A 20,476-nucleotide genomic window follows, 5' to 3' on the forward strand; every position below is an offset into this window, starting at 1 on the left:
CACTATTACCTCCCACAATGAAAAAGAAACAGATATATCAAAAAATTAAACAAGGCACTATATTAGGGGGGAAAAAGCATCAAAACTTCACATAATACCTTCATATTGGAGAGATAGTAGCATTTCTTCAACCATCTTAAGACATGTTGGATCATCATCCATAGCCAAGATCCGCATACCAGTAGTAATGGGTTTAGTGCTACTTGATTGGTCTATCAAGGCTCTTTGATCATCCATGTTTGATCTTGAGAGCTACAAGGCTGTGGTGAGGAAGATATCCTTGAACAAACAATGGGGGAGAAATAGAAAGATAACAATACAACACGTAAACTACAAAACTTTTAGAAAGAGAGAGAGAACACTGTTTTTATAGAGAGAGGAAAGGAGAACAGATATGGCTTTTTTGGAGAGAGAGATAGGAAAAGGAGAGCGGGTATGACTTTTTTGGGGAGAGAGAGAGAGTGAGAGCACTGTTTTTATAGAGAGGGGAGGAGGAGAGAGAGAATATGGCTTTTATGGAGAGAGCACATGGTTTTTGTTTGCTTGTTTTATAATTTAATGTCTTACATTTTTGGACAACAGTTACAATTTTTAAGAAGATTCTGGAAAACATAAAATATTGAACACGTGTGTAGAGAGATAAGGATAGTACCCTAAATTTTAGGATGTTATTAATGGAAAGAAAAATTGACAGTTTTTATTTTTAGAAAGTTGGAATATCTTTTATGTCCTTAATTTATTTCCTTTCTTGGTCATGTTCTTTTTCTTGGAAAGTGGTTTACTACTTGGCACAATTATTCAATTTTAATCCAAGTATTATTTTTATTGTTAATTATGTAACTAAACTAATCAGATATTGTTAATTATGATTAGATCAAACTTCATTTAGTGTTAGATTGTGTGTATCTCTAAACCGTGGGAACAAGGGAGTGTAAATTTGGGTTTAGTCTACGGTACTCAAGATTTTCTTTCCCATTGTAACTAGTATTAGTTTAGTTTTTAGTTTACTATTATGTTCCTGTTTTAAGAATTTACGTGGACTATATAATCTTCAACAATTATTATTATAAATAATCAGGCTATGATGATAGTAGAAATATGTTCTATCGCATAACCATTCTTCTTCTAGCTCTCGATTTCTCCCATGTCTCGCTTCTCACTTCTTTTCTTTGGTTTTGGTTTCTCAAGTTCTTAAATAACTACATGGTATCAGAGCTCTTTCATTAAGCAATTTCGACTATCGTTCCTGGTTTTGAAAGTCTGAAAAAGTTCTTATTTCAAAAGTTGCAGCAACCTATGCTGCTTGGTACTTATCATAGGTCCTAGTTGATGGTTATGATGATAAATGAGGTCCCCTTCTTCCTATGGATCCCATTTGGATTCAAATTTTTGCATATTGAAGCTTGCGGCAAGGTCTACTCATGATGGTCTTCTATTTTTTTTATTAAATTTGAGATCTGGTCTGATGTTACATCCATTTGAAAGTTAGAGTTCCAGTTTGGTGTTTGATAAGCCCGTATGCAAAGTATCTTCGATTTTAAGCCAATCCCAGATTTTATTAGGTGTTATTTATCTTATCCAAATAACCTAACAATACTCTGTTTTATTCATTTTCTAGGCAAGTTTGATTCCTCCTTATAAAGAGACCTATCATTCAGAATACAATAGGTTTTTTGGGAGATTAATAGGTCAGCCATATAGGTTTTTTGGATAGCAATTACTATAGGTCAGCCATGCATATAAATCTTCAACTACTATAGGTTTTTTGGAGATCTATCCTTCAGTAGCGGATGCATGAGAATAATAACATCCTTATATGGCTGTGGAACAACATGGATCATGCTTGTTACACCCGTGCCAAAAAAATCCGGGCTAGTTTGAACTTTGGTTGTAAGTCCGAAACCCGAACACTGACCCAAATCCGATTATAGATCTGGAACCCGAAGTCATAGCATCAGGTACGTTATGGAATTTTAGTTGGGTGTTCGATCGGGTAGATGATGAAGAAAGAACTTTTATGGCAATGCGTCACATACCAGTAAAATGACAGATACCTCCCCTGTGTAGTTGCAAGACCCATTGACAGATGTACGCATCGTGGTAGGTTCCACTAACTGACAAGCATAAACCGTGTTTGATATTTTAAACTTAAATATTTTAAGTGAGAATTTGTAAGAGAAAGTGGGAAAGATCCCCAAAGAAGAATCCTAGGATTTCATAAGCAAAAAGCCATAAATAAGGCATCGGATGCAAGAAAGGATGCAAGCAGAGTCTTGGGTCTAGCCTTGAGTCCGGTGTGAGCTGAACAAAGGGGTACGTCGGAGTCACGCACGGATTCACACCCAGGCTTGGATCCGGCTTGTATCCGATGCGGGTCGGATACGAAATTTTAAGAATTGTGTGTAGTACATTATTATATGTTATTTAAATAGAATTATATAATAATAATGTTACTATATATTAAGATGTATTATAATATTATTTTAATATAAGTTTTATACAATATAATAATGTGATGTTTATATATATATATGATTATATATAGTACATGGGTTATGTTGTCTTAATTAAATAGAGAAGTAGGAGGTGGCTTGTTGGACAAATGGAGAAGTAGGAAGTGGCTAGGAAGTATGAGGTGGTTTATTGGTAAAGTAGGAGGTGGTTGAGGGAGAAATAATGGGTTAGTGGACAAAGCCACCTTGCACATGCAAGGTGGAGGTGTCCTTAATGAGATTTGGGTCAATTCTCCTATCTAGACAAAAGACTCAAACGATTGAATCATTCTATACTACTTAAAAAAAATTAAGAAAAGAAAAAGAAAGAAGAAGAAGAAGAAGAAGAAGAAGAGCAAGAACTTGGGAGCTTAATTTCGGTTTTGTAGGTAAGAACCTCACTTTCTCTTCCATTTTTATGTAAAGCCCCATGGCTGATTTGTCAAACTTATTCTCTCATCCAATATTAATCCTTGATAGTTCCTTTAGAAATCTATGGAAATTAAAGCTAAATCATCTCTATGACCACTCTTGATCTTCCATTTAACCTCTCACTTAAATCTAGGAATTTTAATGGCAAACCCTACATTTGAATATTTTTGAATGATTTATTCATTGAACCCAACAAATCCTTTGATAAGAGTAGGGTATTATGACCCTAGATGGTTTAGTGACATTTTTTCCCAAGCCCTTATGACTTAAAATCCAAGTGAAATCAAGTTGGGAGGCTCAAATCTTAGAAATTCAGATTCAGCAGAGGTGGACCCAGAGATGGACTCAGGCCAGAATCCATAATAAGAGCCCGCATCTATTCTATTTTCAGGTGGACTCAGGCCATAATCCATAATAAGAGTCCGCACCTATTCTGTTTCCAGGTGGACTCAAAGGTGGACTCAGACCATAATCCATAATAAGAGTCTATACCTATTCTGTTTTCAGGTAGACCCAGACCAGAATCCAATATAAGAGTCCACACCTATGCTGTTTTCAGGTGGACCCAGAGGTGGACTCAGACCAAAATCCACCCAAGAGTCCAGTTCAGGTTTTTGGGGCATTTTACCCCGGTTGGACTCAAGCACTGTGCCTCCACATAAATGGGCTAAAATACCACTTCAAGTTAGGTAACATGTTCTGTTTTCTATTCTGAGAGATTGATCCCTGTTTAGTAAAATGGTATAACTCCACCATCCAAACTTCATTGGCTTTGATTCTAATTTTGTTAAAAACTAGATTCATAGGGCTTCTTTTGTTAAAATAAACCATTACCCAATTTTGCCCTTATGTGATCCGAAATTTTCATATAAAATTTTCCATTTTTCCTTTAAATTCTTGTAACTACCGTTAAGCCTAAATGTGATTCTAAACCTAATCTAAACTAATCCTAAAGCTACCCTAGGATCCCACCAACACTCAAACATATCCTAATACTTGTGTATAACTTAATAATTATAGAGAATAATCATTTGGTCATCAAAACCTATCGGCAACTATTTCAATCTCGTAAACGCAAGCATAACAAGGTAAGTGGGGGTAGGCTTTGATTTCTTTTGGGAGTGTTTAATTCATTCTTAGTACTATTTGTTAATGAATCATATGCATATTTAAATTCCTGTTTTGCTTATGATACGTATTGATTTCATTATTTATGACTCATGGACGTGAACAATGTAATGTGGAATGATATGCAACATGAATCTTTGTGTTATAATAGATGCTGTAGTCGGCTTGAAAACGAGTGATATGGTGTGCCGTAGTATGGGATGCAGGAGCACTGTACACCTTGTACTATGCCATTTAGACTGCATATGGTTAGGAATGCCATTCCTTGATGCTACAACCCTTACCAGCAAGGGTTCAGGTGTTGGGTGATCATAGCTCCCTGTCACTGAGGAGTGTGAAGGACGCCGGGATGGGGTCCTGGCTATGATTATCAGGGTCTACCCATGGGAAGGTATAAAATACCAACGACCACTGTGGACTCCATACAACAGTTGAGGTTACATCTCGGGGCGGTTAAGAAGGAACCGAGAACGTTTCCCGAGTTATTGTCGTAGCACCGACTTGACTTAAGCATTTGTGCGTTAGGTGGATTTAATATTAAAATTGAACCCATGCATTTAGGATGCATGCTTGTGTGTGTGGTCTATCCTTTACTTGCTGGGCTCAGTGGAGCTCACCCCTGTGAAATTTTCTCTTTTTAGATGATCCTGCAGGTGAATGCGTTTGTGGCAGAAAGGATTATTTGGAGAACAAGAATTGATGATGTGGGGTTACTTTTATTTATTTATTTTCTTTTGTTTAGTACTATCATTTTTTGTGGAAGAATTTCCATTGTTTATATTTTAGAATAGTGGTGTGTTGGTTCGATGGTCGTGAACTCGGGAACATCGAGCTGTTGGAACTTTCAGTGTAAATAATATGTATAAAACTTATAGCACTTTACTTTCCCTGCGCTCTGATCAATGTAACACGTGTTATCTTGAAATTGTGTTGTGCTTGTGACGTGTATTTACTGCATCTGGATCCTGGTGGTCTCCGAATACATCGCGTATTCGGGTCAGCCGTCGAATCCTCCCAGGAGGTGGTTTCGGGGTGTGACAATATTATTGTTGCAAGTGTTATATTCCACCCCACTAGCAAAGGAGTGGATGCGTGAGGATAATACCCACTTTAAGAGAAGAAAGGAAAAATAGTAAACTCAACGATCTAATCAAGCATACACGAGACATAAGATTCTAATTAGTATGAGAGACTAATTAAGAACAAAAAACAAACATAATAAATTTACTAAATAACACTAGAGATGCACAAAGAAGGCTAAAATATATACAAATACAAAACAAAGAATAACACTTATATAAATAAATAAATAAATAAATAAATATATATATATATATATATATATATAGATATATATATTTACTTATTTATGAGAGAAGCATTAGCACTTTTTGCTCTTCAAGGACATGTAATTATTCCTCATAAGAATCCTCAAATGGATTCTTCTCCTCCGCCTCATCTTAGAACCTATTCGGCACGCGAGGCCCAAAGGTTTCTTGGCACCCCATTGTTTGGTTTAAAGATCATACCCCCAATCCTAGCTTTATTGTCTGGCGTTATCTAACTCATTCCCTTCCTACCTGTGCCCTGCCTATCCAAAGACACATCCATGTCCCTCTCCTTTGTTGCCTTCGAGTCATCTTTATGTTTGCGAAAGAATCAGGTTGATCGGAATTTTGGTGAGAGAGACATGGTCAGTTAAGCGAGTTAGTGTGGACGACAAACAATTTTGTATAAAAACAACAAAAAAACAGAAATGTGTTTTAAACATATTTAAAACGAAAAAGGAGGCCGGTTGCCATTTTTTACTGTATGTTTGGGAAACAAACGGGAATACACATTTAAATGGTAAAAAATGGCAACATCGTTTTAAACACGTTTTTGCTAACTAGGATCTGGAGTACCAGTCTCCGTTCCGAACCTTTATAAAGTTGAGTTGTCTTGCAAAACTAAGAAAAATTTATCATATTTAATTAAAATAGAAAAAAATCTTTTCTGATATCTCCTTCATTGCATATTCTAATCCATCTACAATATATGATAATTTATTGCATCAAATCTTTCCTTTTTATTTAGTGAAAATGGAAAAAAAAAAATCTTTTAAACCATAGATTTGCCAATAATATCTACATGTTCGCCATAACCAGAATCTAGAGTGCCCTAGCCTTTATAAAGTTGAGTTGTCTTGCAAAACTAAGAATATTCTATCACGTTTAATTAGAATAGAAAAAAAAAATCTTTTCTAATATCCTCTTCATTGCATATTCTAATCCATCCACAGTATCTCGTAACTTATTGTATAAAATCTTTCCTTTTTATTCAATGAAATTGGAAAATAATCTATCTTTAAAAGCATAGACATGCCAATAATGGCACACATGAATAAAGAAAAGACCAATGGGTCAGGTGAATGCCCCCTCCTCTATGTAGCATGGTGGGGTGGATTGCTCTAGGCCTCCTCACGCCGTGCATCCCTTCATTGGAGTGACACACCCCCCGCCCCCCTCTCCCTCCTCCTCGGCTCTGGTTGCTGTAGGAGTGGATTTTTATTCTCAATCCACTCGTAGGTGGCCTTAGTGCCTGGCGGTTTTTAATTGTCACGACCCCAACCCGGATGGTGGGTAATTGGTCACACCTTGCGATGCCAGTCTTGATATTACAATTTCTTTTACTAATTAAGTGGTGCCAACACTCAAATGTGATTCTAAGTTGTAGCTGGAGTAGAGGGGGATTTTAATCCTGTCCAATTCCTAATGGTGTGCAGTGCGGCAGTGCTAGGTGGAGATGTTAACATCTAGCAACTCAAACATCCAACGGTCCGAGCTCAATAGAAGTCAATGAGCACGGACCGTTGGATGTCCGAGCTCAACAGAAGTCAATGAGCTTGGATCGTTGGATGTCCGAGCTGCCAAGTGTCGACATCCCCACCTAGCACTGTTGCAATGCACACTTTTAGGGAATTTGAGAGGATTATTTTCTAGTCAAGGGTCAAATTTTTTTTCTATTTTTTTGATGAAAGTGTAATCACACAAATGACAAACCACACACCAATACCAAAAGGTAAACTGACTTTTAGGAATTTTTTTTAACTATTTTGAAAGCAGAGAAGCAGATACCAGTAGGAAGTGGCAACTACGCTGATGACAATTATAAAACAACAAAATTAAAGTTATTACATCCCAAATTTTTTATCGTCACAAATTACACATTAAAATCCATTATATTGCAAACCAAAATACTCCTTATCAAATTTACATGCTAAGACAATGGAAACTAGCATAAACATCTATCACTCAAAGTCTAGGATCCCGTTCCTATCTCCAAACACGCACTCGGCGCAATGACACTGCACGTGTGCGGGCATTATAAATGGGGAAGGGTAAAGAGAGGTGAGCTACATAGCACAGTGAGGGAATAAATGATTATGAGGAAAACATACATGTATGCAATTTCAATTTAAATAATCTTTCATATTTTTTTATGAGCATAATCATAACCATAATTTGCATGCATGATTTTCAACCCAAGTATAAATTAATTATTGAGGTTTATCTAAATATAAAATAGGCCCATATAGGAGCCCATGAGATTAAACTCAGCGTTCCCCCCCCCCCCCCCTTTTGCTTCTCTTCTCCTTTCTTTTTTCTTTTTTTTTGGTGTAAAAATATCAGTAGTAAGGAGTTAGTACGTGAACAAAAGGGACTACACTACTAAATCACAAGCCAAGCAATTTATGAGGTGACAATAAATATGAAGGTATATCACCTTATATGTTGAGGATATACGGACATAATCTTAATGAGAATGACAAATATAAAGACTCAAATAATAAGATAATTAAATACGAAGAACTTTGTACCTTAGGAAACTAATAGAAGGACCATAGACATAAGAGGATTTACAAAACTGGAATGAAATCCTTAACTAAAGGGTACGCCTATGTAGGTGGCGTGGACGAAAATTCAAGAAGAATAGCAGGAGGGAATTCTTTTAGTTTCTTTCAGACAAACTGTATTGTGAGTGAAATATTAGTTTACCTATGTTTTACAGATTATTATCATATTTGTTGATGTCGTTGCATATTGTTTATCATCCATTTTTCTGAACGATATGAATGATGTTTGTGTGCAGACTCCGTGCTTCCACAATGCTATTTTTGCACAAGGACAGAAGGGTACCTGAAGTAGGGGTGAGAAATTTCCATGATAGCTACATTTGATGGGAATACATACATGTTTAAATAACCAAAGTTTCATCTGTTCCTACTTCTCACAAAATTTCATTCAAGATCGCTATCCAATGACTACAATCTGTAGACTATAGTCAAGTCAGCTGTTCATATAGTTCCCACAGCAAGATCCCAAATACAGTGTCTCTAACCAAATTCTTGAGAAGGATGCTGACCCAACCATTAGAATTGTTACCATATGCCCTCTTACCAACAAGGTCACGGAACCGCAAGTCCCCCAGATCTGATATTAGTGCATATACGACCCCATTCATGTGGCTCTTACCGATCACTCCAACAACTTGCCTACTGTTTTTCACGGCTTTGCTCCTCTTCAGAGACCATGCCAGATACTGAAAGTACAATGATGCAATCTAGTTGAGTTTGTATGCATGGCTGAAGGTGAGATATCAGGAATAAAGTTAAGAAAGCAGGATGCAGCCATAGGTAGACCCCAAGAAGAGTTGAACTCATGACTAAGTTGCTAAGTAATTTACCATTACTTCTACATGGTTTACACAACTCAACTCAGCCTTATCCCTAATAAATGGGGTTGGCACGTGGACCTTTTTCTCCAATCAACTCTATTCAAAGCCATACTTGTTCAGGAGCAAAAGTTAAAACCTGAAAAGTTTTCTTATATCTGATGACCAGATGACTGATTTTTTCAGTGAAGAACAAAACTATTTTAAGAACTAGTTCTAAGGGTGGGGGGGAAATGAGTGAGTAGTTACTGTGTCACGCTCGTGTATAAGAGGCTGTAGGAGCGATGGGTATGAAACACTCAGCTGCTCATATAGCTGGAAGAAGCTATTTTCTGTTTCTGAGTCCTATAATAGAAAACAAAAGATAAAAGGAACATTAGAATCGAGCAGAAGATTTGTTTAAATGTGATCAGACAATATTTCGATCAATTAAGCAAGTTCTATCTAGTGCAGGAAACACAGGTTATTGTCAAAGTGACTACCTTCCTACTTTATTGATTAAAGAAAAGCAGAACCTAGAAATTGTATTCAATATGTTGCTGCTATTATACATTTCACATGCAGGGTAAGCTATCTTATATTCATTAGCAGTTTGTAGCTTATAATGAAATAGATAAATTTCCAACACCACCACCAACCCCCCCCCCCCAAAAAAAAATTTTAAAAAACATAATAATAATAAAAACACACACAGATAACAATAAAAGAACAAGCACTGGAAATAAATGGCTGGCATACAACCTACATTTCTTGGAACAGATTCCTCAAAATTCATGGCAAGTTACTATTCCCCACATTGGTTTAGAAGTCTCTACCACAGATTTTTGCACCTTTGGAATTGGATTTGCAACTGAAATACAAAAGAGAAGATACGGATTTTTTTTTTTTTTGGGGGTAAACTGAGATTATAAAGAAACCAGGGGATAATATAACAATTTGGATTGGGGATCTATCAGATAAGTTTTTGGCATAGAAGTTTCATTAACTAAATGGCTAATGACTATTTGACAGGAAAACTAATATCTGATCAGGAATCCAATAAAGTGGTTGAACTTCTTGGAAAATATTAATCGTGCGTATACACTTCTCTCAAAAATTGAATGCAAGCCATGACAGTTGTAAGAGAATAACCTTCGAATCGATCCCAGACATATCAGTTGATGAAGTAATTCCACGAAGAACTGAGATTACCAAGTTTAGTTTCTCATTCCATTTGAGAGAATTCCAAGCCCTTTCAAGCTGCAGTAATAAAGCAGCTATAGCTCAATAATTAATCCTACGGAGATCAGAGATAAGGAACAACAACCAACATATAATCTGGTATTGCTCAAGAAAAAGCAAATCAAAGTGACTTGAGAAACGAGCTATTCTGGATGTCCATTTCCAATGGATTGCTAGGCTTCATATTACTCAAGTAAGTAAGAACATACGGTAATTTCAATTGGGCGATCCCCCAATACTATCTGAGCTCCAACTTCTTCAGAGGCTTTTCGAGCAGCACGAAACTGCAAGAGAAAAACAAATGCAGTAAATGTAAACAAGGTATAATAATGCATCTCTTGTTTAATTAAAAAGTAAGCCTACTCCAGTTTTCTTTCTTTCTTCTTTTTCGTTATTTATTTTCCCACTTTCCCCCCTCTAATCTCTACCTCATCACCAAAAGGCCGGTTTGCATCTGAGGAGACTTTTGAAGAGAAAACTGCCAGAAGCAACCGTAATGCAAGAGCAGTTTGACCCCCTGCCAGTTTGAAGACAAAGCACTAGTAACAATGGTACTAACTACTGAGAGGTATTGCATTTTTCTAGCACTCCATTCTAGATACACAAGGGATAAGAAGGATATGGAAAACAGAATCAGATCTATAGACATACCCAAGTTTAGGCTACGGCCAACAGCTCCAAAAAATCCAGCCCCACTCAATGAGAACATATTTGACTTTAACTGAGGGCCAGACTCATCCTCATTGGAAGTGTACATAATTCCAGCTCTGAAAATGAGCTCTGCTACATTTGAAGTTAGGATGTGCAATATAATCCATTGAAAATTTCCAAAAGAGATCCATAGTCTTCACACTAATTATGATCAATACTAAAAGCTAACACAATTACAAATGAGTTCCTTCTGACAAAGATGATTAATCTTTACACAAAATATTGCAGAGTTGTGTTTAAATTTTTTTAAACTTGTTTTTCTTTACATATATGACAACAGACCGGACCAATAATAGTCCAATAGAGATTGTTAAAGAAACAGATAATGGACCAAACCAATCGGACTGATAGCCCTATCAGATTCAATTAAATTTTTGTATACCAAACATCTTATCGGTCCGGTTTGGTTGACATGGTATATGCCCACCCCCACCCCCCCCCCCCCACCCCCACAAAAAAAAAAAAAAGACTGATTAAAAGCGGACCAAACCAACAATTTGATACTCCTAGTCACATTGTTCAAACTTCAAGGTTAATGACAAGCGTTGCCTAATCACCATTCCAAGCATGTTAGTCATGCTAGTGTAGACCTTTGTGACAATAATAATTCACTTTATATATATAAATGTCTTATTATTTTTTCTTGTCTCAGACCGTTGAGACTGTTGGATCAGACAGTTGAACCGTTTCGAATCACCAACCCAACAGGCCAGAACAGTTCGGTATCTGGTTCTTTTTTTTTTCAAAACATTGGTTCAGAGAACATGAGAACTATGAAAGCAAACATAAAATTCTCCGAGCTACACCAGTGCAAGGATGAAATAGTTAAAATGTGTAATATCAGCAACATAATTGTCAAACGAGGGCTTCTTTTTTTTTTTTTTTTTGCCCTTTTTCTATTTTCGGAAGAATACTATAAATAACCCTAATTCTGAAATTAGGGTTTCAATTTTGCATAAATGTTCATGGAATCATCTGATCCTTTCATTGATATCTGCAAGTTAAAAGAGGAAATATAGCTAACTACTCACGAATCACGAGTAAATGGAAAAATTCTTTTGGAGTCGAATTAAGAATCTTGCCTGCTTCTGCAGAGTTCCACCACGACATTGTCCGGTTTCACAGCTCTAACGACGCGCTGGACGTCCATGGCGGATGCTTGCGAGATATGTGTCGTTCCGATCAGCCAAATCCCGTCCGGCTCCACAAACTCTGTTCTCCACATGGGTACAGGACCGAAATTTCTCTTCTGAACGAGGACTAAGCTCCCGTTGTCAACCAAATCCAGCAATTGGGGATACATTTTAGCGACTGTGGATCTCGAATCCTTGAAAAATTCTTCTCTGAAATTGAAATCTGGTGGAGGAGGTTTGATAGAAACCCTAGGGAGGTAGGGGTTACGTAATGTTATGGTTCTGGGAAGATTGAATTTGCAGGGTTGTTGAGAATTGAGGAATGAGAAACTGAAAAGAGAGAAAGGAAGGGTTAGAGTTTCCATGAGGATGAATGAGACTGAGATTTCTTGGTTTTCTGAATTATTGCAATTCGATCACCTTCTGTTAAAGGAAAGAAGACCCACCATTACGTTACGTGCAGAGCGTGTAGGTAAAGTGTCAGTTCGAAGGCTTATGGTCCAGAGTCCAGAGTCCAAAGGGGTAGAGAGAGTGATCAGTTAATGGTCCAGTGATGGACAGAAGAAGCACAACCACTCCACTTACGGCGGGAGGATGGAGTGTGTGTGGTGTGAGGTCAGTGAGTGTGACTTTACGAGGAGTCTCCATGCGCTACTGCGCCCGCGTCTTAGAACAATATCTTCCAACCGTCGCAAATATCGACTGGTCAATGACCGTTACTAAGCCACGACAACGGTTTTAAGGGGAAGAGTGACCCATGTGCATTGTGGTTTTAGTAAAGTTTCTAAACGTCACTTGGTCGAATGATTTTTTAACGCTTCACTAACCTAGCATATTTCAAGACGTGGCTGGATGTGGATCATATATATATATATATATATATATATATATATATATATATATATAATAAAGGTCTTTTGTTGGTATGGATCTTCCCACGTGGGCAAAAATGCATATGTTTTAGTTGAGAAAAGAGAACGCTACTTGTTACCCAAAAAAAAAATAAAAAAAAAAAAAAAAGAAAAAAAGAAAAGAAAAGAGAATGCTGCCTACCTAATCAGGTTGTTCCTACGCCCAGACATAGGAAGTTGTGAACTTTTTTTTGGTAAGAGGAAGATATGAAATTACCAACACATCTTTCTATGAATCGAAAATCTCTTCCATGTTGATGTTTTTGCCTACGTTTTTATTTGCCCCACACTGTTGCAGGAGCTACATGACCAAATCCCTCTCCCACCCACCCCTATTTGAAAATTGTGGATGGAATGAGGTTTCGTGCATGAATCCCCTCTCTGTTTGTTAAATGAAAAAAAAGGTTTAGTTTTTCTGTAGAAACAAAGAAGATGGTTTACTATGATGCCCGAATGATTATCCAAAAAAAAAACTATGATGCCAGAATATAGTTTCTCATTAATGACGGTATGAGAATTGAATTTACTAGGATCCTCTGCAGTACCGGCGGGGCGGCGGTGCACATCCGACAGCACAATAGAGGTTAGGTGGCACACATGGCCTCTGCTGTGCCACCGGATGTACACGGTCGCCCCGTCAGTATTGCAGAGGATTTTAATACAAATTGAATAGTTCAGTAGGGGATTTTAATGAAGAAAGAAAAGGTGGGTCTAGTGTGTCTCCTCTGCTCGATTTTCTAGTTTTGGTTGATGGGAGTCCGACGGGGTTTTTCGGTAGTAGTGTTTGTCTTAGAGAGAGTGTCCTCTATTTCCTATTTGTTCATGCTTTGAAAATTAATGTCATTTTTCCTATACTCGCTACTCAACTTTGTGTTACAATTTACACTTCTCTGTTGGTTTTGGATCCGGTTTCTCTCCAAGAAGCCCAATGCCCAAGGGGCATCCAACGGTTAGGCTTGCTGTACACATCCCAGTGAACGTCAATCAACCTTCAAGATGTGTGCAGCATAACCCAACCATTGGATGCCCCTAGGCACTCCATGGGCACTGGGTTCCCTCTAGCTCGATGTTATGTATTATTTAATTACTGTTTAATTGTAATATGTTACATACATTAATATAGTTATTTAGAAAAGTTATGAAATTGTTTGTACGTGAGAAGTCGGAGATGTTGGAGAAGTTTTAGGAGTTTGTAAGTACTTCTTTTGCTTTGCTTATTTAATAGGCCAATATGAAATTGAAGGAAAAAGATTGAATCTCCTAATTTATCTCTTAGAGCAATAGAAACATCATCAAGCAAGATAAGGAGATCGAAGAAAGAAAAGGTAGCCATAATGGTTTACCCAGCACAGCCAACAAAAAAGATGAAGAAGATATAGGATATTTCATATTAAGATATAGGATTTTGGTGGAATTATTATTTTCTTAATTTCTTAATTTCTTTGTCTTGAGGACAAGGACATTTTCAAGGGAGAAAGAATATTACATATTATTTAATTATTTTTTATCTGTAATATGTTACATACATTAATATAGTTATTTAGGCAAATTATGAAGTTGTACCTGAGGAATGATGAGGTAGGCTTCCTCACTCAAGCCACTCTTGCTTTGTCTGTATAGCATATTCTCTGTCTCTCCCTATTATTTCTCTCTTTTTTATTTGATTTTTTAGATTACTTTGCACGTAACACTTGATGTGATGGGAAAATTATCTCTTCCAGTTCTCTGCCCGGCCCAATTTTCCAATTCTTCTACTAGGGGGGTGGATCCCACCTAAGCAGAGTGTTCAAGCTAGGGTAGGTTGATCATTCCAGCCCCCCATGCTAGAGGAATTGGAGAACTAGGCCAGTCAAGGAATCATAGGAGATAAAGATCCTGATGCGATGGGTTTCCACTAGACATGGGTCCCATACTTTTTATGAGAGCAATTTGACTCCTCTACTCCTGCCTGCCCCTACTACTGTGTGCGCCTCACACCCAAGCAAGGTAGAATGTACTGCCTTACCCTTGTTTGAGCGCCTTGCCTTAGAGGGGTAAGATGGTATTTTTCACCACACTTGTGTGCGAGGACACACAACAGTACCGGGCAAGTGGAAGTAGAGGAGTCGGCACCTTATGAGACCCCACGTAAGGTAAAAACTAAAAACCCACACAAAATTGAATAAAAAAAAGGGACCCTGGACAGGTTTCGACTGTATTTATGCGTGTGGGTAGCAAGCAACGTACAGAGTAAGGACGATGGCGTATGACGGGACCGCATGGGTGTGGTCCATTACTCCCCCACATTAGATTAGATCTACTGAGTACTGACCACTAACTACGCTTCTCGATGGGGATGGAGCCCGTTGTAGACAAAGAAATTAAGAAAAAGGGAATTGGTCTGAAAAGTTGGTTTTTAACCCCACCTATACAGTAAACGATTTGTCTGGGTATTGAAGTGATTGTTGAGTGGAGCAGTGAATGACCTCTACTAATACCCATATTCTATTGAACATTTGAACCACCCCCCTTTGGTTTTGGTATGAAACCTCGTGCCCCTGCCTGCCTTCCTTATTTGTTGTATAAATAGATCAAAGCTTGGTGGGAGAGAGAGAGAGAGTGTGTGAGAGAGTTGAACCACTTTTTAGCAGATTTCGTAATCATGAACACCTTTTCTCTTTTCTCCATCATTCCATGGGTGTTTCTCTTAGTCCAGTAGTCCTCTTTATCTCAGTCCAGTGGGCCGGGGGGAGTTTTTGAAGATCCTAGACTAGCTCCGATCTCGATATATAATTAAAAGTAGAAACTGAGAGAGAGAGATGAAAGCACCCACCACATTAAAATTCAGGGGAGACAAAAAGATAAAGTGGTAGAGTCAGTCACCGATACATAGCAGTGTGTTTGTATGTTATAACCACATTTCTCATCAATGGTGGGGTGGGTGGGTTACCTCTCAACCATAATAAATAATACGTACGTGGTTGTAGGCTTGACCTCGTTGGGCAACTCTTTCTTTTCCTAACAAAACATACCTAAGCAAAGGCAAGCAATGTTTCACTGTTTGCCCCCTTTTTTTTCTGTGTAGGTAATGAAAGTCCTAATTGGATTTTCCTTTTTTCCCCCCTTTGGAAAATCTCTTTCCTCTTATGTCCAAATTCCCTTCATTTATTAGACAACATTTCAACTTGATAGTTAATTTCCTTAACAATAGTCTAGGTGTTGGACTTCTCCTTTTTGAATGGGAAAGGTGGGAGGGAGGGATAAGCTTTTGAACGATCTATATAGGGAAAGATTAAGAAGAATTTTTTTTTTAAAATTTTTTGGCCTATCTTACTCAAGGGCCCATAGGCCAACTACAAGCAATCTACAATTAACGCGAGAGGGGGGGGGGGGAGAGAGGGGTGCCTTTTTGGCACAATATGCAAACCAAGAGAATTGATCCCTTGACTTCCTGAAGGGCATGCACTCAACTTGTAATGCCTCCAACCAACCAACCAACCGAGCTAACGACTATTTGCCAATAGATCAGAATTGGATATAGTCACACTGTTCAAACCATCAACTATAGGGCTCAGAGATAAACCTAGCTAGGTTAACTAGCTATTCTAAATTGCATCTAACTTAAAAACAAAAAATCGAAGTCATAACACTCGGACTTGCATTTTTATTGTTTGTTGATGGAAACTAAGGTAAATAGTTAAGAAGATTAAAAAAAGAGGGAGTTCTACATTCATATTCACAATGAGTGAGAGCCTACTACACACTCAAAACGCGCGCATTATATATAAACGGTTAAACATCATAAAGCAGATTAAAAATATCACAAGGCCATCCCTTGACACTTCCTTGCCTGAGCCAGTTGATCACATCTTGACAGTTCGTCTAGAGTCTAGACTAGTACGTGCGTCCACTCCTACTCCTTTGCTCTTTCTTGTCCCTAGTAAATTCCTCGTAACTCTGCTTCTAATTGCAAACATCTTAAAACCTGTTATTTTTATATACTACAGTAAAACATGAACGGAGATAAACATATTGCAGACCATACTGCGCACATATTACTTTTCCTCTAATAAGGTTTATTATCACTCACCTTATGATCATCAACCTCCATCATAAGGATTATGGATTCAATATTTCCTAAGTTTCATCTAAATATTGATCAAATTTTACCATTTCAAAATGCCACATGGTTTAATGGTTCTGCCCTAAACCATTCCATATGAATCGAGGGTCATATATGAAAGAAATGTCTAAAAAATAAGAGCTTTAAAAGAAGCTACCACTTGATAGATATTATTATTATTATTATTGGTATTAGGTGAGGGGATTCACGCATGGTAGGACACTCATTCTTCAAAGGGGGGCCGGTGGGGTGGAGTTTGGTCATTTCGACCCATGTTGATCTCCATCTAACGGTTATGTGTTCAATTGCGCACATGCACAAACGTGCACAGAATCTTTGGCATTAGTATTATTATTATTAATTATCTGATCACATGGCTCTAGCGTCCATACATAAAAGCACATGAAAGTACCGTACTACCCCCATGAAATAAAACTTTACATCTATGTTAATGATGACCAGACAATGATATCTTGACCTATAAAATTATTTATGAAGATGGAGAAAGAATGCTACTTAATTGTGTGTGATTCACAATTCTTACGTCCAGACATAGGGCTGTGCAAAATGACTACGACATTCCTTTGAAACAACTAAAATCACTTATTAAGGCAGCCCAGTGTGGGCGTCCCACCACACGCGGCCAAGTAGCCTTTTGCTTCCCTTAAAAAAAATTTATTTAAGAAGCATCACGGGCATTGTGACTTGACTTCACGTTCATTCGACACTGGAAGCATACTTGAAAGTTACAACAGAAAAAGCGCGTCTTATATAATTCATGGAGACAGAGGAGAGGGTTCGGTTGTGGTAGACTGAGTAAAATTGCCCGATACTTACTTAGTAGGCCTTCCGCCTTTGATTGTGATAACAGCTATCGCTCACTCACTCGCGCGCCTGATGCGTGTGTGTCCATCTTCCTCATCCTCTTCCTCCACCACTGCCACTACCAAGCCGCCATATTCGTCTTCCTTACTCCAAAAAATCTATTCTTGTTCTGCGCCCCAACTCAGACAATGCAGGAGTCCGCGAATTGCCCACGCTTTCACGTTTTAAACCCTAGTTTCTTCTTCCTCTTCTTCTTCTTCTTCTTATATTTGTTCCAACTTCTCCAACCCTCCTTAAGATACCCCACATGACAGTTTAATGGTACTTCTCTCCTTAATCCCCTTATCCTTAACACTCTTCTTCTTCTCCTTCTTCGATCTTTCACTTCTAATCCTACATGGCCGACCACTCTCCCTCTAACGTGCACCAGGGAGACCAACCCCCTCCTCCTTCTCCCCCCTCTACTCTGCACCTGGGAAGCCAACAACCGTCTCCTTCAATTCCTCAGCAACCTTCCCCTCGTGGATCATCCACCAGTAGGCACCCAATCTACAGAGGAATCCGAAGCCGGAGCGGCAAGTGGGTTTCTGAAATCCGAGAGCCACGTAAGAGCACTCGCATATGGCTTGGTACCTTCCCCACCCCTGAAATGGCAGCTGCCGCCTACGATGTCGCAGCTCTCGCTCTTAAGGGTGCTGATGCCGTTCTCAATTTCCCAGACTCTGTACCCTCTTACCCAATTCCTGCTTCTGCTGCTCCATCTGATATACGTGCAGCGGCAGCAGCAGCTTCCAAGTTGCCAACAGCAATGAGCACGAGTACGCCTGAGACTAAGATCGATTCAACTGCAACTCCTTCTTCGGCTATTCCACCACCGGGAGAAGAAGAATTCATAGATGAGGAAGCACTGTATCACATGCCCAAATTGCTTGTCAATATGGCTGAAGGAATGCTAATGAGCCCGCCAAGAATAAACTCTCCGTCTTCTGATGATGACTCGCCGCCGCCCGGAAGTACTGGTGCAGATAGCCTCTGGAACTACTAATCTTAATTACAAGAGTCAGTTCCTTCTTCACCACCATATCAATCCTAGAAAGAAAAAAAACATAAAATTAAGTTATAATAGTAAAGCATTTTGACATTGGCGTGATCTTTTTCCAACCTTTTTTTTCTTTCTTAGTTGTGGTTTTAAGTAGTCCAATTGGGAGTTACTGATTTATTATGTATGACTGCATGTAAAAATGCTATCCCTTCTTCTGTTTTCTGTCTGTATGGCTCCAATTTTATCTCTTTCTTCTTGTTCTTGATTTTCGCTTTTCTTTTCCCTCAACCCCTTCTGGTTTATGTGGTAAGTTGGATGGCAAAGGACACCAGAGCCATCTGGTCACATTTTGGTACGTACCTCAAAGCTCTCTCTCTCTCTCTCTCTCTCTCTCAAAAAATGATAATAATAATAATAATAATAATAATAATTTGCTGCTGCCGAGGTTTGCAGGATTTTTCCTGGTACTCGGACTCGCAGTCAAAGAAATGGAATAATTCATATCCTTTTTTAGATGAAATTTTACTGCTACTCGAGTTGTAGAAACTTTTCTGAAAGATACTCTCTCATTTTACTATTTTAAGACTTAAGAACTTTGATGGAACTTGGGGAATTGATCCAAATTTTGAGACTTAAGGACTATGATGCCCAAATTGTTTTAACTAACAAATTGATCACAGATACAAGTTTAGTCTTTAGTTACTATTTTTAGACTTACAAGGATTATGAGATAGAATGAACTAAGGGAATGATTGTCAAAGTTTCAACATTCTTCGGATTTGAATTTTTTTCAACTGTAAACACTACAGAAAAAGGATAAATGATTAAGATCTTTCGGCAATTCCCTTCTTTCCCAAAATCATATGTTGTGTTCTTTCTAGGTTTTTGAATTTTGGAGTCTGGTAGGTCCCACAGCACTGGCTTATCTTCCAGTGCACTAATGATTTTGGGAATAAAATACATTCTCTAACTAGATTATACAGTTCAACTACCGCTGATTGGATTTTCATCCTCTCAAAGTGTGGTGGAATGCATTCCATCACACTTGAGAATCCAATCAAAAAATCATGGGCAGCGGAATCGTTTTATCCTTTCAAGTGTTGAGTGGATGATTGAATTCTTGCACCGCAATTAAGAAGATAAATTTCCCCGCTGATCACGATGAGTCTCCCAGTACTACTATGCATTTTCCATTTCACTTGAATCTTAAAAGTTAAAAAGTAGCAGGGAATATGGAATTATGGATGGTCATATATAGAGAAGCTCAGACCCCCTGATTCCTGCTATGTGGTAAACAAAGCTGAATGAGATGTTGAGGGCACCTTATATCTATCAGTCAGATGTCAAATTTTGAGCCCTAATTCAATCATATGACTCAATAGTACTAGAAAGTTTTTCAAATTTAGAGCCCTAATTCAACCGGTTGGAATCTGTTTTTGGTCAGATATTGGGATGTGCATGTGGTGTGGCTCCTCCTTCTTCTTCTTCTTCTCCTTGAGGTATTGGTGCAGGTTTTCTTGGGGTGCCTTTTGTGAGTTGTTTTTGGCTGCCTCAGTGCCATCCAAGTTTAGTTTATATTCCCCCTTCTCTTTTAACCTTTCTAATAAAGTGATTATGTATAAAAAAATAGTGAAAGGTATTTTGGACTCCAAAGTAATAATGACAGTAAACAATTAGAGGTTATCATGCATTATGCCAAAAAACAATGTAGTTAAAAATGGATTATAGAGAAAGGAGAAAGTTTTCCTTCATTAGGTGGTGAAGGT

The 20,476-nt window shown here is 38.1% G+C and overlaps 2 protein-coding genes and 1 long non-coding RNA gene across 3 annotated transcripts; 2 read left to right on the forward strand and 1 right to left on the reverse strand.

Moving 5' to 3' along the window:
* The first annotated feature begins 165 nt into the window (after positions 1-165).
* On the forward strand, positions 166-19,234 carry LOC122665039. Its single transcript, XR_006333422.1, has 3 exons — positions 166-325; positions 8,057-8,063; positions 19,225-19,234. It is a non-coding gene; the product is annotated as an uncharacterized LOC122665039 (long non-coding RNA).
* LOC122665036 lies at positions 8,291-11,942 on the reverse strand. The gene is made up of 7 exons (XM_043861093.1): positions 11,780-11,942; positions 10,638-10,766; positions 10,415-10,503; positions 10,196-10,270; positions 9,897-10,004; positions 9,015-9,110; positions 8,291-8,633 (listed from the first exon to the last, which is right to left on the reverse strand). Exons 1-7 carry the CDS (start codon positions 11,805-11,807, stop codon positions 8,376-8,378), a joined length of 783 nt encoding a protein of 260 aa, XP_043717028.1. The 5' UTR covers positions 11,808-11,942; the 3' UTR covers positions 8,291-8,375.
* On the forward strand, positions 17,816-18,727 carry LOC122665038 (ethylene-responsive transcription factor ERF027-like). Its single transcript, XM_043861094.1, has one exon. The coding sequence runs from the start codon at positions 18,066-18,068 to the stop codon at positions 18,711-18,713; it is 648 nt and encodes a 215-aa protein (XP_043717029.1). The 5' UTR covers positions 17,816-18,065; the 3' UTR covers positions 18,714-18,727.
* Positions 19,235-20,476: the final 1,242 nt, after the last annotated feature.

Source organism: Telopea speciosissima, chromosome 6 (assembly GCF_018873765.1).
Source record: "Telopea speciosissima isolate NSW1024214 ecotype Mountain lineage chromosome 6, Tspe_v1, whole genome shotgun sequence".
Taxonomy (NCBI): domain Eukaryota; kingdom Viridiplantae; phylum Streptophyta; class Magnoliopsida; order Proteales; family Proteaceae; genus Telopea; species Telopea speciosissima.